At 38.5% G+C, this 25,240-nt stretch overlaps 1 protein-coding gene across 9 annotated transcripts in view; it reads right to left on the bottom strand.

The window, feature by feature from the left end:
* Window positions 1-874: 874 nt before the first annotated feature.
* The window catches only part of KIF13A (kinesin family member 13A), a 114,970-nt gene continuing 90,604 nt past the window's right edge, over window positions 875-25,240 (bottom strand). For 3 of the 9 annotated variants that reach the window (XM_085220137.1, XM_085220130.1, XM_085220133.1), the window contains 16 exons: window positions 24,985-25,131; window positions 24,043-24,081; window positions 22,640-22,739; window positions 22,415-22,541; window positions 21,330-21,385; window positions 20,042-20,166; window positions 19,138-19,314; window positions 18,086-18,178; window positions 17,262-17,414; window positions 15,708-15,785; window positions 15,130-15,177; window positions 14,551-14,662; window positions 13,491-13,642; window positions 12,867-12,971; window positions 3,261-4,350; window positions 875-2,374 (listed from right to left, as the gene is read on the bottom strand). In XM_085220137.1, coding sequence (XP_085076263.1) covers window positions 2,091-2,374; window positions 3,261-4,350; window positions 12,867-12,971; window positions 13,491-13,642; window positions 14,551-14,662; window positions 15,130-15,177; window positions 15,708-15,785; window positions 17,262-17,414; window positions 18,086-18,178; window positions 19,138-19,314; window positions 20,042-20,166; window positions 21,330-21,385; window positions 22,415-22,541; window positions 22,640-22,739; window positions 24,043-24,081; window positions 24,985-25,131 — 2,886 coding nt within the window. In that variant the 3' untranslated portion in view covers window positions 875-2,090. Of the gene's footprint in view, window positions 2,375-3,260; window positions 4,351-12,866; window positions 12,972-13,490; window positions 13,643-14,550; window positions 14,663-15,129; window positions 15,178-15,707; window positions 15,786-17,261; window positions 17,415-18,085; window positions 18,179-19,137; window positions 19,315-20,041; window positions 20,167-21,329; window positions 21,386-22,414; window positions 22,542-22,639; window positions 22,740-24,042; window positions 24,082-24,984; window positions 25,132-25,240 lie in introns of those variants that run through there. The other 6 variants (XM_085220138.1, XM_085220134.1, XM_085220136.1 and 3 more) reach the window with 5 other exon arrangements.

The raw sequence follows: 25,240 nt of genomic DNA, 5'->3' as shown, positions 1-25,240 counted from the left end.
CAGGAAGCACTCCAGTGTTTATGAACCAACCATGTGTTCTGTATTCCTAAGGGTAGCTGATGCTAACCTGGTATAAATTCTGTAAGAAAAGGACCATATTAACTTCCAAAACTGCTTGCAGTGGCCGAGGACAATAATTTATGCAAATGTTCATGCACATACAACGTGTATTTTTTCAAAAGCTTTATAAAAAGGTTAAAGTGACATCTAAAATTAACTTCAAGATACTTGACAGTGTTTTAGGGTCATCTGTGCCTGATAAAATACTTCTGTGTAAACAAGTTTTTCCATTATAGTAATTTTTTTTTTTTCCAGCAACAATCATTGTTAATGCACCAAAAGCAACTCTGAGTGGACTCCAAAAGCATGAAAAAGATGTCTTCTGCAAAGCCCTTCATTCCACCAGAATCAACTAACACAAGCACATCAGTATCCTGTTTCAGTGCTGGCAAAAGCCACGTCAAGGACAGCACAACGCTCTGCGCCTGCCCCCTTGGCACAGCACCTCCCAGCTGCCTGGATGAGGGATGTACGTCTTTAGCAGTGCATCTGCCTTCCAGGAACTTGCCCGCTCTCCCCTGTCCACAAGCTCTCAGTGCCCGTGCTGTTCTCTGGCAGGAGTCACCCAGCTCTGCTCCCCTGAGAAGGGAAGGCAGCAGATGAGGAAGGTGTATCCACACGGGCTGCGCTCATCTTGTGCCACAGGAACCAGCCAGTGTTCATACAGGTTAACATCATCAGGTGCTCCACTCCCATTGCAGTCCTTCAGCATTCTTAAAGTATTTTGCATCCGAGCACCATCAGCTAGTAATGGCATTAAGCTTATTATGTGACCACGGAACCTAAATGTATCAAATATAAGCAAAACGATGTCTTTAAAATCCCAAGTAAACAGTCTGTATTCTAACACACAATAGGTCTGTACCAATTAAATACAGTATTGGCAGTATATAAATTACAGTTCTTTACAGTAAATAGTAACACACTAGAGTCCGCTTACTGTACACAACAATCAGAGAAAGAACAGCAGCTTGTCAGTAAGGTCCCAGGTATCTCAGTCACTCACTTGCTCAGAACAAAGAACAGGTACAGCAGGCCACTCACGTCACTCATTTTTTACCATGTTACTTTACAAACATCCAGAACACTTGTACAGGCATCTACAGTATCTACATGTGGAACAACCTTCGTAGGAATTCATGAGCACCAGACACAAATCCCTCCATCATTCCCATTATTAACATAAACTTTACAGATTAAAATTACTTTCGCAGGTTCTATTTCATCTTGATAATAACCAGCAAGTAACAAGTGCAAAGTCTGCAGTCACAATCCATCTACTGTGTCGTTTCCCCGCTTCCCCCCCGCACCCCAAAAACCCCCAGACAAACCCCAAAGTGTTTTCCTATCACACCCTTGCAGTAATACTGTTTCTGCAGTCAAACTGCCCGGCTGCTTCATGGTAACACAAAATACCAGACTAACAGCTTCGGGCATTGTCAGTCACCTCAGTACAATGCCAGTTCATCAGCACAGTGGCAGGCCTCTAGGAAGACAAGAAATATGAAGCAGTTGGATATTTCAGTGTGCTTAAACACAGAACGTAAGGCTGCTTGGTGCCCAGTGACTGAAAGGAAAATGGCACCACGTTATCAGTTAAAACATTTACAATAGAAAGATAAAAACAGCAAATGTGTCAGTCTAAAACGAGTTCTTTGGTAATGAAAAACAGCAAACCGTAGTCTTTTTCCAAACACGGATTTACAGCCTGTTTGTCCACAATAAAATATTTCTAGTTGTTTAAAATATATCTCCCATGTTGGTGCATAACAAATAGTCCAGTACCTCAATTATCTACACATCAGCTTTAACTGTGTTTTAGTGTGCAGCCGTATCTGCCCACAGGCAGACAAACTATAGATACACATTCATATATATATAATATATATTATTTATAAAAAAATTAGAGGAGTCAAGGATCCTAGAGAATACGCATTCTGTATGGACAGATTTAAATGTACAATAGCTTCCAAAATCCATAAAGTTTTCCACACAGTGATATGTGTAGTAAGTGCAAAAAATACTGCAGTTCAGTTAATCCACGATTTCCTGTTTTCTTGCTTCCTAGAAAAAGCAGAAGCCGCCGCATCTCCTGAATGACAGAGGCCTTCTCCTGCTTTAGGAGTGGATGATGAGCCCTGAAGTACAGAACTCCTCCGTTTCTCTGAAGTGGAAGATGCCTGAGACCGCCAAGTGCTGCTGCATTTCCTTGTGGATGCTGGTGCCTTACTGAGGCGCCCGGGGCGAACAAACACGCCGTGCCGTGGTTTGCAGTGGAAGTATTCTCTGCCTTTGACAGTCCCGTCGTGTTTCCCTTCAAAGAAAATAAAGACACAGAATTAATTGTTGGGATGTTCGTACATTCATTAGACATGTAATTCTGGTACTGAAGTGCAAATCTCTCTGACCATCTGTGCAAGAGTCAAGATTTGTAGCTGCGAGTGCTGAAATCAGATAGATACCAAGCACAAGGATGAGCAAAACCTGGAAAGGAAGCCTTGAACTGCGACCAAAGAAAGACTTCCTAAAATATTATTATATCAACGAACAGTTTAAAAAGTCACACATCTGTTCTTTTTCAAAACAAATAACTCTCAAGCAATTAACTTATGAAGCTTAGTACTTATTTGTCAAAGAAACTTGTTGTATAAGTGTTAGTATCTATTAAAGTGCTAAAAAAGCCATCTTAACATATCTGAAGCCATTCTCTGTAAGAATCTCTTAGCATTTACAGAACACAGGCTCTTTTTCAGACCTCACCCAACAGAAGTCAAAGAAAACCTGCACAGTGTAAGTCATTACCTAATAGAAAAATAAGTCTCTCTGAAAACTACAGGTAGCAAACTCATCTGACAAGTGACGTCCATGGCTAGCACTGCCCATGAACCTCTAAGTTGAAATATCTGCTAATTTTAGGCTTTGCTTGTTTTTTTTGATCTATAAACAGATGGGTACCAATGGGAACTACTAGGACATGCAAAGCATTATTTTGCATTAAGTAAAAGAACAGGGCTTTGAGACAGCTAACTATCCTTATCGAAGCATCTCTATAAACAGAAAGCCTAGAATGCTGTGCTTCAGATGTCAAATGATTACAAAACTGCAAGTTTTTCCCAAGAGTGAACAGAGTATGGTTATAATGCAACTTTAAAACAGATGATGTTAACTGCACAGATAATCCAGAGCATACTCAGCCTTACCTAACTGAACGTTTAGTTCAACTCCAACCCAGACTCCAGCTGAAAAATCCACCGTTCCAACATATCTCACCGTGCCCACCTTATTGCTTCCAACACAGACTTGTTCACCCACTGCCACCCAGCTAGGCAAGACATGGGCTTGATCTGCAGAAGAACTGTCTTCACAGTCAGACCCATCCAAGTGGTCCTTCCCAGTAAAATCATCTATGGAAATATCAGGATAAGTCTCAAGGTCTGAAGTCTCTTTTACAAACAAAGGCCTTCCCACAGCGTCTGCAAGCTGACTGCCTGCTGTTGCAGAGCCCAGCTGGGCCTCACATGTGTCCTGCTCCTTGCCAGTTCCCGGGGATAATTCCGAGGTGCTCACGCCATTGGAGGACACAACAGAACAGGGTTGTGGAGATGCTGAGTGGTCAAAGTCTTTTCCATCTTCGACACCCATAAACTCTGTAAATGAGTGATCTTCAACAATCTCCATTGTGTGCTCAACTGTAGCTTCACGCGCAGAAAATTCAATTGTATGACAGGTATTTCTGCCACCTGAGGAGCTCAGAGCTGAAAATGATCCAACTCTGGGTAACTGCTGAGAGCCTTTGTCAGTGGCATTGAGGGACAGTGGAACTTGTTCTGTTAAGGCACTGTTTTCTTTTAGTGGTAACACAGGTAACTTTTCTCTCGCTAACTCCTTTTCTGCCTCACAAAATTCCTTGTTCAAAGATCTTATATCATGTGCAAGAGATGATCCTGAAGGGTCATTAGAGTCCAGTTCCTTTGTGTGACAGGCTAGCTGGTCTGTGCTATCACTAGAGGGAATAAGCATGTCAGACAGAGTAGCATTAGAGGCACTGTGGGAAAAATAGCCACTAGTGATACTGCTAGTGGTGGGGCTGCGGGATACCTCTTTCTCAAGAACACGTGAACTCATGAAGTCTGATTTAGAAGAAAACCACTCCCTGTTTTCCAGGCTAGCATTGTAAACACTGAAGTCAGCAAATTCCTCTGGTACGTAAGGTCGGAAATTTTTAAAACTTTGTGGACTTATCAGTTTCTTATGAATGGCCTCCAACTCACTGTCTTCCTCCTCAGAATCCTGTAAAAGAAGAGTCAAGTGGTATTAGCAGCCTACAACAGCAAAGTTCTCAAGAAAATTAACTTTACTTGATTTTGCCCTTCTGAACACGAAGAAATGTGCACATTTAGTATTCCTCAGCTGAAGAAGAGAAGCTCCCTCTGAAAAGAACCGTTGGCAACGTAACCCTATCCACATTATCTGAGCCATTCAATTTTTAGAAAATAAAGATTAGTTCTAAATAGTCCAGAAAATATAAAGCAATATAGTTTGGAATAAGGAAAGTTTACATTAAAAAGTTAGATATTCTCATATTTTCATCACATTCTGTTTTTGAAAGCCACGTATTACAAAACATTTCTGCTTATTATTTGGGCTTATTAAACCTACTGAAGATATTTGATAGAACCACTTGACTATCTAACAAAATGGATACACGGGAACAGAAGAGGGCTAAAAGGGTCTCTGCTGCAATGCTGATCATTAAGAATCATTCTGCACAATACGATTTTCTATTAATCTCATACCAGTAAGGCAAAATAGTGTTGCTTACTCCTAGCTATTACACTTAAACACATTCACAATATGCTTGAAAACAAAGGCAAAAAAAAAAAATCCTCAAGGAAGCATTTATGTGCATTCATGTACATGTTTGGAGGGAAATACATGACTCCAGTTAACCTGACAGAATTTGGAAGCAGCTCCCCCAATTTCACAATGACAAAGAGCGATGATATGTGGTGACAAATCCAAATGTGGCTTTCACAGAATGCATGTGAAGCTGAGAACAAAGGGTTTGAGGACATCAGTTTGTCAGGACGCATCTGAGAAACCCCAGCAACACGGACACGCAGCTCTCCTCAGGATAAAATACAGTAGGCATGACTCCACATCCAGGCTTTTCAAACTCTGCATTTCTTCATTTAAAGATGTGTGTGTTTGTATGCACGTGTGTGAACATATGTATATATAATGTGTGTGTACACAGATATATGTATGCATTAAATGATTAGTTTATGATAAAGTCCCAAGAGTGTAATATTTAAAAAAAAACCCAAACCAAAAAGCCTGTTGAAATATATAGAAGTTTAGAAGACCTTAAGTGCCTACTATTTCTCTGTGTAATATGTATTTCAAATACTGATCCGTGCAAGTCTCAAAGACTGATCCTGCATGGTAACCAAGGTAGTTCCACACTTTCAGAAAGCTGCCATGAATTATGGAAGAGGAGAAACACAATACTTAACCAGGTGATCAAAGCACTGAGAACCAACACATTTAAGACAAAAATACTTCAGAGAAAATTTCCTGTATTTCATAATAACCAGGACAAAATGTTTCAGCATGATCCAACTTAACAACATTCTCTTGACCTTTATAATGTTATACTTAAATATCAGCTTTCTTCTCTACTTTAAGTCACTTAATTGCCAGCTGAGGCTACCTCTAAAGCAGTAATAGATACAATATATACCAAATGTCTCTACTCACATAGGTCCATCATTCTTAGGAACTTCAGATCTTACCTCATACTACTTAAGGCATTTTTGTGCATCTGTGATGATCAAATAATACAAGCAACATGAGGCCTGCAGGTGAAGGCAATATCTTTTCACTAGACTGTTTTAGCCAACAGGACAAATACTACTGGCTTTCAGACTCAAGAAAGACATGACCTCTAGATATCAGCCTCATTTTGGGCACACAATTAAAGACAGTATGAAATTAGCATGCAATTCAGCAATTATCTTAGGACTGCTGCCTAAAGTTCTTTCACTTTGAAGCATTTGTAGTCCTAATGCAAATTCACTTGCTGATCTCATCCATAATTCTCAAAGTTTTATCAAAGGGAAGAAACTGAATCATGCCCCTCTCTCCATCTTTAGTACTGTATTATGCACTGATTGCATCTTCTCAGTGCTGTTAACATTTCTGAATCTAAATGCCCCACTGAGTGTAACAACTATTCTTAATACGCCTTACGTTAGACAAATGTTTAAAATATTTTATGGATGAGGAAAGAAAGTCAGACTCCTAAAGAAACTCATCACGTGCAGGGAAAGAACCCACGCTACCATATTCTTTTAGTATATCTCTACCCTCCCTTCAATTTTCATTTCCAGGTTTTACGGTACTTACATTTTGTAGCCTGAAAAATCAGAACTCAAAAATTTCACCTGCTGTATCAGAAAACATACCTAGATATTTGTACACTGCCTGTCACTGCTGAACCCGAACTCTGAACACTGCAGACATGTCTCTGTGACATCTCTCTTCTGCTTAAACAACTTTGTATAACAAAACCTCAAATATATATAGGCAAATACATTTGTTCAGCTTGCTTATGTCAGAGTATTCACAGAACTGTTTATGATGGAATGCATCTTAAGACCGCTAAGTTCAATCCTCCCACCCAGTCTGGGTCAGCTAAGCAAACTGCCAGGGCAGTGTCCACATGGGTGAATTCTGAGCTTCTCCAAGGACGGAGGCTCCACACTCTGCACAATCCATTTCAGCGTTTGACCGTTCTCACAGTGAAACAAGTATTTTCCTGTGTTCAAATGAAATCTCTTATTTCAGTTTGTGCCCACTGGCTGTCCTGTCACTTGTACTACTGAGAATCACATTATCACCGAGGTTGGAAAAGACCTCCAAAATCATCCAGTCCAACCACCCACTTACCACCAATTTTTCCCCACTAAACCACATCCCTTAATACTACCTCTAAACATCTCTTGAACACTTCCAGTGATGGTGACTTCACCAGTTCCCTGGACAGCCTGTTCAATACCTCACCGCTCTTTGGGAAATAAATTTTTCCTAACACCCAACCTGAACCTCCCCTGGTTCAACTTGAGGCCATTATGTTTTGCCCTATCACTAGTTACCAGGGAGAGGAAGCCAACCCCCACCTTGCCACAACCTCCCTTCAGGCAGCTGTAGAGAACGATAAGGTCTCATCTGAGCCTCTCCTTCTCCAGACTGAACAATCCCAGTTCTCTCAGATGCTCATCATAAGACCTGTGCTCCAGACTCTTCACCAGCTTCATTGCCCTTTTCTGGACATGCTTCAGGGCCTTCATATCTTTCCTGTACTGAGGAGAAGGACCTGCCCTTTCTTCACTTCCTCCCATTAAGTATTTTTTATGCATTAAGATTCTCCAAGAATCCTTGTCTCCTCCAGGATGTACAGTCCCAGCTCTCAGCCTCTCCTCAAATGTCAGCTGCACCGAGCCACTAGTGATCTTTGTAGCTGTGCAACAAGACTCACTTCAGTAAGTCCTTATCTTCCCTGCACTGCAGAGCCCAGAACTGGACACAGTATTTCAGACACAGCCTCAGCAGAGCTGAATAGAGAGCAGGAATCTCTTCACGCTGATGATCCCCAGCATACTGCTGGTTTTCTCTGTAGCAAGGACATGTTTAGTCTGCCACAAGCAATCCTGGCTCATGGCCAGCTTGTTGTCCATAAGGACTCCAGTATCCTGTCAGCCCTGAGCATACACTGGTGCTGGTGATATTCCTCCCCAGATGTAGGATTTCATATTTCTACTTGTTGAAAACACGACAATATTCCTCTCTGCCAAGTTCTCCAGCTTGTTGAGGACCCTCTGAAAGGCAACATAATTTTCTGGTCTACCAGTTCTTCTCCCAGTTTTGCATCACCTGCAAACTTGCTGAGGGTGTATTCTGTCCAGGTCATTACTGAAGATGCTGAGCAATACTGACCAGCAGTATTTCAGACAGAGACTAAGCCGCTTGTTACACGCCTCCAAGAAGTTTTTGTGCTTCTGACAGCTCTCTTGGCCCAACCATTCAGCCAGTTTTTAATTTACCTCAGCATCCACTTATTCAATCTATACATGCTGGCCTGTCTACAATGATGTTACAGGACATGGTGTCAAAGGCTCTGCTAACGTCAAGTTAAATAACACTACTCTCCCCTCATCCACTAAGCTAGTCACTGTAGTATAGAAGGTCACTCAAATCCACGATGACAACCTGATGACATTCTTGTCCTTCAAGTGTTTAGAAATGCAGATTGAGGATTTTCTCCATCACCTTCTCACGAATGGAACTGAAGCTGACAGGTCTGTAGTGTGCTGAATCTTCCTGCTCTCTCCCAGTTTCCACAACCATTCAGAGATAACTGAGAGTGGCCTCACAATAACATCAGTTAGCCTCCTCTGCACTCATGGTGGACATGCATATAGAGTGTAAGCGCTGCTCAAACTGGTGGCCCTCTGCCAAGGGCAAATCTAACTTGATCCAAACTTTTCCTTGAGTCACAGGGCCTGAAGTTCCTGCAGGCTGGTTTTGCACGTAAATATGAAGGTAAAGACAACACTGAGTACTTCTGCTTTCTCCAAGACATTTGTGACAAGTTCCCTTGTTCCATTCAGGAGCACAATTAACTAAAATGTCCACATAGGCATCCATCAGGCAACACGTGTCTGTGTAACAAGATCTCCATTCTAATTCGGAGGTTTTTCTTTTTCCCCTCCCATTTTCTCCCCCAAAACAAAGATGTTCTAACTGACCTCATTTTTCTTTTATCCTACATTTTTGAAGTGATCACTACTCACTGACCCTTATCTGTAACAAGGCCTCATTTTCATTTCTGTAACATTCAATTTGTATTAGAAGCTTATAGTAGACATAACTCAGTCTCGCTATCCATACAAGACAGCCTCTTAAGTTGAACAAAGATTTCCAATCACATTAAATCTTCGTTAGCAGGGCAATCAGTATCTGAAGATGTCTGAGTTGTCTAAGTCTATCTGACAAGTCCAACCAGATTTCAGACTATTTGCTGAAGTAATGGCTTGGCAGCTTTTGCTTGCAACTTTTTATGTATATAATTTGGATTTAATTTGAAACTATTTATTTCTCTAGGGAGGATTGATAGTGCTATGAAATAGTACGCAATAGTTTTTAAAATTACTTACATTATTGAAAACTGTTATTTTGGTCTGAAATTTATAGACGTCCCTTAAAAGGAAAGTGCAGAATTCATACCCACTTTGAGACCATCCAAACATGAAAGCATTGTGCAAAACCATCTTTTTGCGTATTGAAGTTCACCAGATACTCATCTCTGATGGATATTTTCTCAATTAATCTGCTTACTCCTCCTCTTTCAGCCTTATCTTGCAATTTTCTGCATAGAACAAAAGCTTTGTAGGTGGGTTTCAAAACACTACAGACTATCATTTATCAAATATGCTGCTTTTAAGATGTTACAAGAACTCTCCAAATTGTTACATACTTTGCAAAGGAAGTATTGCATCTGGTGGATAGTAAGCAAACACCCACTTGAGACCAAGAGGCATTTTTGTAACAGTTTTCTGTTTTACCACAGAATCCTGCAAGATGCCTCATCTAACTGAAAAAGAATTCAGGGGGCACAGGGATCATGCTTAGAATCCATCTGGATAAAAGGCAGTGTAAATGAGAAATGGTTTTGCAGACACACAGACATCAACAACACGATGAGGAGAAGATAATAAAAATCACATTGCCAGTAATTAATAGTTTGGGGGTTATCTAACATCAGAAATCCAAAACCTGAGTTACAGAGATGCAGTCTTATTCCTAGATTATGGTATTTCCTTTCAAAGCACCTCTTGAGCCTCCTGATGGAGAAATTCTAAAAGTAAAGCAATTTCAGGGCCATTTAAATTCCTGTGCATTTCAGATGTGGGGAAAAAAGAAGGAAGCCTTCTTGTACTGCTCAGAAATAACCAAAGTATAAAATCTTTGAGAAACTGATAAATTGCAAGCACCTCCCTGGGAGATAACAAAACTATTATATAAAAAAAGATTTAAGAACTGGTTACAGTAGGAACGTACAGAAAGAACTAAGGACATAAAGATGACAAGCCAGGATTTAGAAATAACAGAAGCAAAGTAAACAAGAATTCTGACAAAAAGCAGTTTCCAAACACCTGCTTACTAAGTAGTAACCTAGTTTGTTACTACTTTTTAAAGTTTTCATATCCCTGAATTATAGCTCTGAAGGAACCTCAAAGATGTCTGTTTCAGTTTTTAATTTAAAATTAATACTTATTTGGTGGTTGCACCACAGTTGCTTTGGTTTTCACGGCATCAAGTTTATTGCCCACTGAGAGGATTTGCTCCTACACACAAAAAAAAAAACCAAAAACCCAATCCTGAGACACAATTACAGGCAGTATGCAAATACAATCAGTATAAAAACATTACTCTGACCTTAGCATATTTCACTGTACTCATATTTTATAGAGGGCTCACCCCTGTGTCAGACTACTTTGGAACACAGTGGAAGTGCCATCTGAAATTTCAGGTTCAAAGCTGCATTTAAGGCCAAGTAAAGGAAAACCTTTTCTGTAAGCCACTTAAGCCCACTGTCTTTGACAGATGCTTTGAATATTCAAGAAAATGTTAAGATCATGGACAAACATGTGGAAAAGGCCAAATATTACTCTTATGTTTACCTAGATGCAAAATACGAGTCCAGTTAAGATGACTGGACTTCGGTATGTTTAGTCACTTCGTTGTTTCTAATACATTTTATATGCAGTACAATTTAAAAGATGGAAGAAAGCATCCCACTTGAAGCTACATCAATCATGCAGTGATCAGTTAGGAGTAAAAGGCTCTGTGCCTTGAAGCAATCGTTCAGACTAGAGATAAATAATGTGAAACCTTCACTTGCAATCAGAGAGGAGCAGACTGCTGAAGTTTCATGTGGAGGCATGATGCTGCCCAACTCATCTGAACTGCCCTCAACTCATTCTGAGGACACTATTCTTCCACATGCAAGAAATGCTTACTCCAGCAGCCTTGCTAATACACAGACTTGTTCCAGCTCTGAAAAATGCAGAGTAGCCTGGGAAGCCTTACAAAGGCTTCCTTTCTAAGAGATTATAAAACTCAACCAATAAACAAAAAATAAAAACACAGACAAAAAACAACCCAGAAACCATCATTTGCTAAACTCAATGCAAAAAGCTTCTCAATATCCTCCCTGTGAGCAGCTGCTAGTTCTTACCTGCCTGCTCTATACTCATTCCAGTGATCAGACAGGAGAGCAGATCCAGCTGAAATATAACTAACTCTATGCATAGTTTTTCACCTAGATGGATCAGTCCCCTTAATATGATTTACTATGCAACCAAAGAAAAATCTATGCTGAGGCAAGACAAGTCAGTGAAAGGGCATGAGCAAGCAGCTGGGAACTGAAACTACAGCTCTTTCCAGTGCCTCGTAGGCTACAGCGGGTCTGAAGCATTCAGTGAATTAGTTTCAGTCTAATTGGAAATGTCTGATGGAGGAGACTGCCCTTTTCCAGTTCCAAAAGCTCCTGCTTATCTTTGGAAAACAGCACAGGCAAATATCCATGTTAATTCAGAGCATGCATGGGGTGGGACCCCGCTTTGTCTGAAGGGATCACAATTGCCCTGATGTTGCTATGGAAAATTTTCTAACAGATTACATTCTATGGCATGTTTTTCAACTCAGTGGAAGATTTTGCCTTCCAAATACCTTTCATGCTATTTGTGTCCGTGACTCAGCTGACATACTGACTCACACCTCCTTATGGAAAAGTAACACGACGGAAGAGAAAACAGCTGCAACACAGGAACAGCAGCCAAGCTTGTAAAGCATGCACCAGAACTCTCTCAGGAGACTTTGATGTAACAGTCTACAAAATGGCATTAGAAATAACCAAAAGTGATTTTTCTCACAGCACGGCTATGTGGTAGGAAATGAAAATGCTGAACAGGAATCCCTCACTAGAACCTTGAGTGACGTGCTCATAGTACTATTCAAGGGAAATAAATTCAAGGTTCCAAATGCTAAATCTAAAGCTCTGATTAGAGCAAATATTCACAGCCATCTTCCACAGCTCAAAAATCAAGTTCTTCATGAAGCAGAAATGATGCATCTTTTGTTGAAGCAGCAGTGAGAAAACAATTTGACAGTTGAATAGAAAAATAAAAACCCTCCACCTAATTGCATCACCTGAATTACAAGGAAGACAGGCTGCAGGTTAATTAAGAGCAGCAACCTTATTTTAGTGATATTAATCCCACACCAGGCAATTAGATAAAGCTTTTATAGCATACCCACACCTGAATGCACAGTTACTTACACCAAGTGGGATCATTCCATTTACTCTGGGGCATAGTCACAAAATCTGGATAACACACAAGGCATATTAGAGTGACAACAACATGATCCACTAAGCTACACTTTATTTGATTATTTGTGACCTGTAAAAACTGAAGCATCCCATTTTCCACCCTCCCCATGAGAGGAATCACAAATTAAAAAAAACACACAAAAACCCACCAACAATTATTTTCCAATTAAAGATTGCATTTGTAAGCCAAGCAAGCAAGCGCTCATTATAATTATTAGTTATAATCACAAGTGACTGTATCCAAATTAATCCTTTTCCTGCTGCAGTAGCATTAAGTACCTAGAGCCCACCACCAAAGGGCCGTAAGCCCACCACCAGGCCTCATAACAGAAGCTGGTACAGAACTTACAATCTTTTCCTTATGTATGCTATTGCTTTCTACAGGCATGCTGTTGGCATTACTTCCTGAAGGCACAACACAGCCAGCACAATGCACCTGAGATGAAGGCATACTCTGCAAAGGTTAAGACACACAACACATCACACAAACCACAAAGGCTAAATATGCATGTGAGGCAGAAAGGCATTAAGACACTGAAAGCCAAACACTCATAGTGGCCATATGTTTTACCAAAGTTAACAGGAAGAAAAACTCATGCGTTTGCACTCTTCTCAACAGTGTTTTATGATGAGGAATAAAAGTCAGACTTCTAACCACCACAGAATTACTAGAATTACTAGAATCACTAGAATTACTAGAACTAGATAGAATTAATTAAAAAAAAAAAAAAAAGAAGGGGGGGTTATTGTTACTTTAAAATAGTAATACCCAGTAAAGGAAAATACTTACCAAGAAGTGAAGCAAACCAAATATTTCAGGTAAAAAAATAAACAATGAAAAACCCACCAAATATAATGAATTTTAACCAAATAATTACAAAACTGTATTGGAACAGAAGCATGTGGCATTCAGTTTGCCAAGAATGCAGAATTAGTTGATTCCACAAAGAACAAGATAGCTTGCAAAGATTACCTCCTGACTAAGCAGAGGTCGACTTTCAAGTGGGGTCTTCCTTTTATGTTCCTCTTTCACTGGCATTAAGGGTTTGAAAAACTTGGGTGGTTGAGGAGAAAATGCTTTAAAAGGGCTGGTCATTAAAGCATGAGAATTCTCTGACAAGATACCTAAGGAAAAAAAAAAAAAAGAAGTTCTAACTTTGGTTCTTCATATCTTAACTGCAAGAGAAAAAATTCAAAATAATAGAAGGTTAAGCTGCACATTTGGCAAATTGATGGCTACAGAAAGAATGGCAGTATTTTAGTATTTAACCACTGACTCAGGCATGAGATAGTGCAGAACTCTACAAAGCCAGATTGTTTTCCTCTGAGCAGTCTAAAAAGAGAAGGAAAGTAGAGAACAGCAGTATTTGCCCTTTCCATTCCGAGGCTCCAGTTTTTCTTCTTTTCATCTCAGTCATAAAGAGTGGGAAGCATCCCTGAAACTCAAACTGACAGCTTTTTGCTTCCTGTGCCTTATCTTTCCTCTGTCCACAACACTGCAATTCTGCACAGGAACCAAGCTAGAGTAATTAGGGTGATGAAAAAGAAAGTTATGGGCAAGGAAGCACTGGCTCTACCAACGCTTCCTGTCCAAGAAGAGCAGGTTACAATTTGACCTAAAGAAAATAAGACATCTATGATTGCTGACATGGAAGAACAAATATCCAAACAATGCAAAAAACCTGCAAAAGGACTCTTCCCACTTTCACACAAGCCTCTTCATTGTCAAATTCATAAATCCGCAGCAGCTTTTCCTTCTCTCTCCTCCTTCTGTTTTGATCCACATTTACCTTGTCTTGCATTTGATTTTGAACACTCTCAATTTCTTATACTTTCCTGAATATCTTCATACATTTCTCTCCCCCCTATTCACAGATCATGTTTAGCTGCTGAAGCAAGAAGCTGGATAAAGCATTTGAATAGGAGAAAAGAACTGAGAATATAATAGGAAGAACACTGTTCTTTATCTGATTTTCAGTCAAGCACAGTGATTAAAAACCATAAGCAAAATCACTATACGTATAGAGTCTCACCACTGCCATCTTTGCTCTTGCGCGGTGACTCCCTGGGTAAAGTACCATAGCATGATACATCTTGATAACTGGAAGAACAGTCAGACATATCTAGGTGACTTTCAGACCAACCCTAAGAGACAAAAATACATAAATATGCATGCTGATACAGGAAAACATGGAAAAGTTAACAGGTAAACTCAAAAATTCATCTTTTTTTTTTTTTAAACCTCAAATATATCAATTTTATGACTTCAAGACATTTTTCTGTCTTGAAAATGATGGATAATTCAGAAGCAACTAGCTTTTCTTTGAAAATATACGAGAGATGGTCCAAAAGTAATCCCTATTTTATTATGCTGGCCCACGACAGAGGCAGATGTTAACAGTATGGCAGTAGATGTTCAACTTTTCCATCAATATTCTGTTTTCTCTAGGGTTTTCTCTATCTTTGTCCTTCTTAAATATAATTTTCTAGAACTCTAATATAAAAAGCAGAGAAGACCAAAAGAGCTTAATTCAAAATAGGATGTAATTAGCAACTGTTAGATATATTATGTAAACATACCTTTTTTTTTTTTGAACTTCACATTTACATACCTTATCATCTTCATCACAGGCAGAAAGATCTAGTCGGCTACAGGATACCTACAAAACACCAAGAGGCAGAATGACAAAATGCATTCCTTTTATTTACAAGATGTCTTAAGGAGACACTGAACACTTAATCTTAACTTTTCAGATAAGATTACTTAGAAGGACAGCTACGTTTGTTCTGAGTGGGTGATACAATAATGCATAAAATGCACACAAAACAGAAACCATTCCTTCCACCATGAAAAGAAGTGAAAGAGACCTTTACATCAAAGTGAAAAAAAAAGTAATCTGAATAACTGCAGCCATCATTCTACAGTTCTTCGCAAACTATTACCTGTATACAAGAAGAGTTCTGACCAACTCTCCCTCTGCCCTTGCTTTCTTCCAGAAAGGAAAACTGTGAGGAGGGATTTCTATTGGATGACTGACTTTTTTCCATGCATGTCAACTTTTCTACAGGTTGACTAGTCCTATTTCAGAATAATCATTACCATATCACATTGTGCAAGTATTACATCAGTACACAGTCAACACCATTCCACCCAATTCACACTAATTTACCAGAGGAGAAAGGTTCTTACATTGTGGACATTTGGTGTGCTCATGCTTCTGCGGATGTTTCTTGCTTTGGTAGAGAGTGCTTCTTTGACTGTAACTGCCTATGTAGAAGAACAGATCCCACTTAAAATAGTGCTGTTATCAAAGATGAACAATGCCCTCATGAGAAGCAATCAAACAGGACAATCACAGAATCACTGAGGTTAGAAGAGATCTCTGGTGGTTTTATTGTTCAACCTTTCTGGGTTCAAGTAGTTCAACTGGCCACCTACAGCCACTTACCTAAGGGAACATCCAAATGCCTTTTAACTATCTCCATGGGAGGAAACTCTTCAAATCCATTCCATGGCTCAGGCACTCACACAGCAAAGAATTGCTTCCTGATGTACAGACAGAACATCCATTGCCTCTTATCCTGTCACTTGGCAACATTGAAAAGAGTCTGCTTCTGCTGTGTTTGAACCCTCTTTCTAGTTACCGAAATGACTGAAATACAATGAAATAATCTACTACCCCACCCTCCAGCCTTCCTTCTGCAGGCTGAGAAGTCCTAACTTTGTCTTTTCCTCATAGGAGAGATGATGTTGCAGTTCCTTCATTATCATTGTGGCCCTTTGCTGTACTCACTGCAGTATGTCTGGGTTTCTCGTGCACTGGGGAGCCCAGAACTGGGCACAGCACTCCAGGTGTGGCTTCACCAGTGCTGAGTAGAGAAGGATCACCTCCACTGACTTGCTGGCAATACCTTGTGCCTAATGCAACTCGGGATACTACTATCCTTCTTTGCTGCAAAGGCATTTTGGTGGCTCATGTTCAACTTGGTGCCCAAGAGGGAACTCCAGGTTCTTTTCTGTTAAGTTGCTTTCCAGCTGGATGTCCCCAGCATGTCCTGGTGCTTGGGTTTGTTCCTCTCCAGGAGCAGAACTTTGCGCTTCTCCTTGTTGAACTTCATGAGATTCCTTGTACCCATTTCTCTATCGTGTCAAAGTCCCTCTGGATGGCAGCATAACCCTTTGGTATAATCAACACTCCTTGTAGTTTTGTGTCATCTGCAAAATTCCTGAGGGTACGCTCCATCCAGATCATTAATAAAGATGTTAAACAGAACTAGGCCCAGTACCAATCTCTAGGGTACACTGCTAGTTCCTGGGCTCCAAGTCGGCCTTGTGCTACTGATCGCCACACTCTGGGCCCTGAAATTCAGCCAGAACCTTTTTTTTTTTTTTTCCCCAGTGACAACATGGCACAACAACAACAGAGTTTGCATTTGCAAATCTTAATTTGCACACACAATCACCAAAATTTCTATCTGAAATCCAAATCCATACTTTGGCTTTTGCCTGTTCAGTTTCTGACTATTACACCATTGCTAGCTCTACTTAATCCACCTCTGCTGCAATTCTGTATTTCACATGAGTGAAATAAATACAGTCTTACATTTATCCCACATTGTTCAGTGTTTTCACTTCAGTTGAAAAACAAGCAACACTTATTATTTTAAAAACAAAGCCACCCACATCCTCTACTTAAATTGTAATTAAAAAGTTCAAAAGATGCCTTAAGTGCCTTTTCCTTACCTGTCTTAGCCGTTCAAGACTCAAAATGTTCTCCACTTGCAGTACTCCACGTGTGTATTTTTCAATGTAAGTTTCACCATCAGATGTACCCTCATTTTCACTCCTTGCAGCCATCAGAGCTAAGGTCTCACGATCCTCAATTTCTTCTGTAGCCTAAATTGCAAGTTACACTATTTAGCTTTTCAAATTGAAGTGTACTGTTTTTAAGGTGTTCATTCACTTACTTACATCATCTCAATTCAGAAATTAATCTTAATCAGTAATCCTAATGATAATCAACAATCCAAGACTTTTCAACGCATGTGTAAACGATGCTGAAAGGAAGTAAATGCAACTTCCTTCCTGAACCTTAGATTCACTGCATAATTTCTCTAGAATTTAAATTTAAAGTACTACCATACAAAAGCAACAATTACACAGTGACTAAACTATTTGTTTTTATTTCTCCAGTTTACCTTTAAAATCAATTTTAGAATACATTTTCGATTTCTACGAATTTGTAATATAAAAATCAGTTTATATTCCTGTTGAAATAAATTTCTCAGCTGTTTCTCTATTTTCATTGACCTGAATGCCCTTTTGAGTACCCTCTGTATTTCCCTGTACTGGCTAATACAATTTCATAATACAAGAACACAGTTTACACAGTAAAAGAGAAAATAAAATCCTCAGTTTTCCATTGTTTATAAGTAGAAATGATCTCACTATTGAGCTTCAGGGCATGCACTCTGGCAAGTTGCCTCATATCAATAAAGCAGGGCTCATTGCAGTAGGTAATTCTGTTACTTTCAGTGAATTTGCCAGAGAAACATGGTGCAATTTACCTTTGGTATATTAGATACTATTTCATAGGTCACTCCACAGGCATAATATATATTTTTCAGGGATATTCTTCTTTTCAGGCTCTGGGTAAAACTCTAGAAATAAAGTAATTTTCAGTTACTGCTTTGATAATGATTACTTACACCGCTTTAAGACAAAGAAAAGTTGCAGTGCAAAAATTTATTTTACCACATAAGCACAATTTTCAGGACAACGATTTAGAAAGTTCCTTTTCAGTATTCACAGTCCTTAAAAGTACTTCACACAGCCCTGTGCTCAGTATAAAATGCTGCAAAGTTCAAATAGTAACAGTATAAAATGCTGCAAAGTTCAAATAGTAACAGCTTACTCCTGTTTTTCACTGAAGCTCAGTTCCTGTGTAATAACCTGAAACTGAGAAACTGTGGCTGTAGGAAGTCTCTAAAGCAGAAAACTCCTTTTGCTATAGCAAAGCACAGCTCTGATTTCTAGCCACAGCTGGGACAGTAACCACAGCTTTCACTGTTACAGTCACAGACTTAGTATGCTTCATTATCATTAGTTAGCCTTTACATCATGAACTGTAAACTTAACTTCCACCTCATAAGGCATTTTAGACAAATGAAAGTAGCAAGGGAAAATATCTCAAATACAAAAAGGCAAGGAATTCAGCTATTAGTAAGTTATTTAGTAGCACAATAGCTGCTTGGTGTCCTAACTCCACTTCCCCTTCTCACTGCAAAATCTGAAGCAATTCTGAAATATGCTCTTGGTCTCAGTTGTCTGGGAAACAGAAAGCAATGCAATTTTAGAGAGCACCTCATTGTCTAAACTACTTTTTTTGTTGTTGTTGTAAAAGTAGTATCTGCCATACTCTGAACCAAGTCAGGTTGAAAAATGAACAGCTCAAAGGACTGTATCAGACAAGCACAGCATCACTGCAACCTATGCTAATCTGTTTTTCATTTGTCTTTCATAAGAACAGGAGACATGCAAAACAAAGCAAGCAGCTAGGAAAACATTCATAAAATCAGGGATATAAAACAAAATTAGTAGTAAAATATGAACTTATTACCTGCTTGTTATAAATATTGGCTGCAATCCTTTTCCGTAAGACCAGTTCCATTGCAGCAGGGTGGCTGAGCTGCACAGTAATCTTCACTATTAAGTAAATCCTCTCATTTTGAGGAGTTACTCTATTCAGATGCACTGAATCATGGACAGAAGAGTCCCAGGCAGCAGTGGCTGAAACCTACACAGAAAAATCACACAGAAAAAGGAAAATCAAAGCCTTGGTTACTTTGACAAATAATTTGCAATGATTTAACATGGCGTAAAACAATGCTTTTGTGAAAGACCAATGAGCATCACTGAGCAAAATTAAGTAAAATGACTCTTTTATAATAAGGAATGTATCAGAAGAACCATAAAAATAGATGTTAGGATACAACAGAACATGACGGAGCACAAAATCCTTGCCCCAAAAGAAAGTTTACAACCAGAGGAAGGCAGAGGGAAAAGCAGAAGCAAAATTGAAGGAAGAAAAACAAATCGTATTGCATCTATATTGAAAGTTTACTGAACTCAATGACAACGCTTCCACTTGTTAGATTAAGTTACAATTTTCTATACAGAATAAACCTGTTCCCATACTGCAGAAAATCTTTTTCCTTCCCCGTCTCCTTCTGAATCTCAGCATGCCATTTATTCTGCAAATGATTTTTTAAGTATTGGCCTGAGAAGGCACTGAAAGTGGAAGGCACACAAGTTGACTGATTCCAGGCATGTTTTGGAACTTCTTACTTCCAACAATTTCCATTTACTACACTTAAAAAGGAATTGTGTACTACAAAAGAAAAAGCTTTATTTAATCACTAAGCCTTGCCTTGTGAAAACAACAATAGAAGCAGTTTCCTGTGAAAAATCAAAGAGCCTGCAAGAGACAGGATGAAGGGAGAAGAGAAGAAATTTAAATTTACCTCATCATCACTGTGTTTTATGATCGGCAGATAAAAGAATGGACTCCCATGCTCCTTTGGTAGTATTGAGTTAACTCCTGATGCGTGGGGGCCTATAAGTTGTTCATTGGCACTGAGGTCATCAGCTAATGAAATGTGCAAAGAAGGAAATAGTTTCACACCAAAGAATATTAATATAGAGAGGCACAGTTGTAATAATTTCATAATACATTTAGCCCTGATTAATCTTAATGTGCATTATTTCAAAAATAATTCAAGCACACAAAATAGGAAGTAAAACTTGGCTAAGATTACTTCTGAACATGTTCTCACATGGCCTAAACAGAATTCCAATTTATTTTTAGGTATTCATGAAAGGAACTTACCCAGCCATAAAGTTCCTAATTTACCTAAACAACTCATCTCTTATTTAAATCAGTTCTGATGTATCCAGGTTGAGAACAGCAGTATTAATAAAGTTAGGTTTTGTATAACGTATAAAAAAACTGTTGTGCAATGATCCATGAATGTGTTCTATTGGCCTTCTGTCTGCTAAACTCTGCTTATAATGAAAAACAAAAACATTTCTTGTGAGCACTGATGAAAGAATTTTTCAAAAGCAGTGTACAAAAAAGATATTAGTGTGTTGCCTGTATAAACATGTCTAGGAGCACAATGATGTGCTGGATGTAACAGGACTTGTGGATCCTTCTCTACTTCATGTCTAAGAGTTTTATACTTACAGACTTCCTAAACAGTCCTTAAATATGGTGCAAACTCCAGTCTCTTGCTGCTAAACAGTGTGTCTGTGTTCTAAGAACAAAAATCAGTACTCTTCTCAAAGTTAAAACTAAGTGTTTTCAAAGGGAGAACACTTAGATACTCTTAACACACTCCTTATTAAACCATCTGTTTAAACTTCTACAGATAACTCAGATCTGGAACAGGTGGGAGATTCCCCAGTGTTTTTATGACCTGTGGATTTGTACATCGAAATGCACACAAAATGTTTTTTCTCTTCTTCCATTTAAACTAAGCTTGCTCTTTTACAGCTTTTTGTTGAATACACAATCTTTGTACTAGCGTGCTCCCTGATTTGCACCTTAATTTTAAAATAATTGTGCTTAATTATTCCAACATATGTAATCAGAAGAAAGAACATTCCACAATCTATACCAGACACTGTCATTGACAGAACTCTCTTACATCTCCTTAGATATTTAAGATGCACTATTTCATCTATCAGTGCATCATTAGAAACTAAATTTTATTATTTTCCCAAGTTTCTTAATCTGTCATTACAGCATACCATTCAAATCAAGGAAGAGGACGGGTATATGTGTCTCCATCCCTGCAGGTGGAATCCTGAAACAAAACAAACTGCTATCAACAAGGAAGCCAAATACATGTCAAAATAATTAGGGCAAACCAATCTCTGTGAAAGATTCATATTAACTGTCATCAGTGACTAAAGGTGTCAGATGGCTAATCTGATTGTCTGTGTTGCATAGACAGCGTTTTGCCTATCTCCACATGTAACGAAATATAATGCTTTACCAAAACTTAATGCACACACTTCAGTGCATTTCAATTGTTACAATGATGACAGTTCTAAAAATCCCACTCTGTTTCTTATAAAATTAACTAGCTGCAGTCATCTTACACATAAAGGTTAGCAACCTTTCAAACAAATGAATAGGTAACTACTGACAAGACAGTCTTTATAACAATACATGCATTTCTAGCTATGTGAAAACAGTATTCTTCAGGTGAATAAAGGAAAAAAATATCTTAAGTTTGAGAGGAAAAAATACCACTACATTATTCACCTAGAGAATAAGAGATTTAGGTATTATCAGGGACATCAGTGTACGTTTGATTAGACTTGTTATTTCTTGTCCATACGTTCCCAAATGTAACCTGATGTTTTTCAAGGTTAGTTCCAATAATCTTATTTAAAACACAAATTGAAATGAAATTGAAGATACATTAGTAGAAATTTGAATCGAATAAGAGAACAACCCTTTAAATTAGAATATATCCCTTCCACACCCTGAACTCAATGAAGTCGTGTTCTACAGTTCATTTTAGATACATTCCCTTTTTTTTTGGCTAAAGGAAGTCAAATTACAAGAAAACTTTCAGAATTTAAAACAAAACAACAAAGTAAAATACTTTTAAATTCAAAGGTGATGTTCAAACCTTCAAAGCTACCTCAAAACTACTTTATGTAGTAAGTTAACCAGCATCAGAGCTCATGCCAGCTCTGTGTAATTTGTGGCAGTGCAGTAAAATGTAGGAAGCTATAAAACACCCTGAGATTTTTGCCCTGTTAGTTCACAATGTTCCTACAGAAAAAGCTAACCACTCCAATGTTCTTTTTTCTGAACATACCAATTTGCAGGTGCACCGGGGATTCCACTGCCTGGTGCTGGAACAAACACTGCATTCCTTTCTTCCGTCAGCCCTACCCACTGTTCCACCAGCCGAGCTTCTCGTTCTATATCATCCTCAGATTTTTCTACAGAGGAAGAGGTTAATATGATATATAAGACACTTTTTTTGTTGTTGATGAAATAGGGAGTAAAGTACATATCATTGAGTTTTTAAGTTTCAAACCTTGTTTATTGCTGATCTTTTGAATCTGCTCATCTAAGTATTCTCTGCGTTTTATCAACGCATCCGACCATCTTTCTCGTACACAGTTTAAGTCTTCTTCCTAGCATGGAAGAAAAAAGGAAGTTATTACACTTTGTGGTTAAGATCAAATGGCAGCGAATTTTGTGATAGTTTCATCAGAACTGATATTAAACAGCTTGCATGATGTAGAAAATTTTCCCCCAAATAACATGCATGCTAATTAAGTACCTCATCACCCATGAATGGAAGTTTATTTGCTTTCAAATCTCAAATTCCAAAAGGAGAAAAAGAAAATATGACAACCTCAGTTATTGAACAGGATTATACACCACAGGCTAATTATTTACAGAAGTGGCAATTAAACTTTATAATAATACATGGAATAGGAAAAACAGGTATAATGAATTGATAGTAAGTTCTCCTGAAGATTAGATAGGTCAGTATACCCTCAAATCTGCATGAAATTCCACTGCTAGTAGTTGCTATCAGTGCAATTAAAAGGTTTCTCATGCAAACAAAACCCATCATGCAATCATGCTTTGTGGTATCACAGAAAATCTGGTTCATTCTTCTCTGTGATTTGTCAGGAAGCACATAAACAGCCCGCAAGAAGTTAGTACCTAACTGGTATCTCTGAGGTCGTAGCATCTAACACATTATCTTATGGGATGTCAGCATTCTCACCAAACTAATTTTACCTCTGTAAAGCTGCCTACTAAAAATAAGACTTGTGTAAAATCTCTTCTGTTCTTTAGATTTTTAGACATTTCTTCCTCTGGCCTCTGCCATCTTTTAAACAATTCTTCTTTCAAGCTTTCTCAGCTTTGACTGCCCTACAATCACTTATCACAAAAGAGACACGTTCAAGGTTTCTAAGCTTGAAAATAGAAAATTTGCTTCACTGAACTCCTGTACTCCTCATACTCTCATCCTCCACTTGCTCTCAGAAGCATTTCAGAAAACTGCACAACTCAAGAGGTTAAGATGCTTTCTTTACAAAATAAAATTAAAAAGCCATTTGTTGTGTAATTTGGTTGAGAAAAATTTCTTTACCTGCAGGGCTTTTTTTTTTTCCCTAAGATACTCAATAGAAACTATTTTCATTTTAAATTCAAGTTTCTTAAGTTTTTATTCATATAGCAATTCATGTAGCCCATTAGGAGAGCTGACTGCCAATAGAGAGAAGAACACACTGCAAGAGTATAAAGTCATTAGATAAACTGAAGTAGCAGTGTTTTATAGCCCAGGTAGCCTCTTAAATGCATAGCATATATTTCAAAGCTGCTTTTGCTTGCACCACTATGCTTGTTCATTTGAAAGCTGTTGGCTATTAGCATTAGCTGTGCCCCATGCCACAGGATTGACAGCAACAGCATCAATACCTGATAACTATCCATATCACCACCATCATCCTCCTCCTTCTGGTAGGAGAAAATAAATTGTGTAAAAAACAAAAGAACATGCATTTTTCAACAGAAAAATCACAGAAATGCCCCCAAACCATGAGCGCAAACATTTCTTGACACAAACAAACTTGTAAAATGTTAAAAATACAACATTCAAGTAACCAAAGTCATACTAATAGAGAGGATCAATTTTTTCTTCATTACAGAATACAGCATCTCAGCCATGATTTTATGAAGTTATATTTAGCAAAAAAAGGAATGTATAGAATACAGCACCAGAAAAAGGACTGAGCAAGCATACAGCCAAACCTCACATTTACAGTTTTGTCTGTACTTAAGGTTAGAATTACTTGTCGTTCTGAATGACTGAAAGTGCCATGCTTCCCTGGGTGGCCACTTGTTCTTTGCTACTACTATTAAAAGAATGCCTTGTTTTCCATATGCATTTGTCTGGCAGCAACAGCAAGTCATTTATACTCCTTAAGACCTGCTGCATTCAGTAACAGCTTAAAAAGATAAATGTTATATCACTGTAAGACATTATCCCTACTCATTTTCATTTTCTTTTACTCTTCAACTTGCACCATTCATACATGAGAGAAATTAACCAAATCATTAATCTGGTATTAATTTTACTGTTGCAAAAGTAAAACTAAATGCCATATGCCTGTGGTCTTGCATATATCCAGATATCACACTTGGCTCTTTAGCAGTTACACACTAAAGTTACAAGCAAGCTAAAAAAGAAGCAGCTTTAGCACCCTATACTCACATTAGCCTCAAACACATCTAAAACAGCAAAATAATGTATCATGTACCAGTGTGAACTAACGTCCATTTTGGAACTTTTGGGCAGGATCTAAAACAGCAAAGTAAAAAGAGAAAATAAATCAATACATGAAAAAGTAACTGTCTTACCTGATAGCTGTCCAAGCCCCTTTGCAATTTGGTTGATCTGGCAGTCACACCACCTATAGAGACTGAAAGAATTGCTTCTACCATGAGAGGCAACGTTCCTGAATGTTGCACAGGTTTCACTGTCACCTGAACTCTGCGAGAATGACCCTGAACAGGAAGGTAATTGATAGAGAAAGACAGAGAGGGAGAGAGAAACAGAGGGAATCTAAGAATAAAATTAAGAATCAAATTAAGTATGAACAAGGCAACAAGGAAA

This window comes from Meleagris gallopavo, chromosome 3 (assembly GCF_905368555.1).
Source record: "Meleagris gallopavo chromosome 3, MGAL_WU_HG_1.1, whole genome shotgun sequence".
Classification (NCBI taxonomy): Eukaryota; Metazoa; Chordata; class Aves; order Galliformes; family Phasianidae; genus Meleagris; species Meleagris gallopavo.
This window is presented reverse-complemented; position numbering and strand designations above follow the sequence as displayed.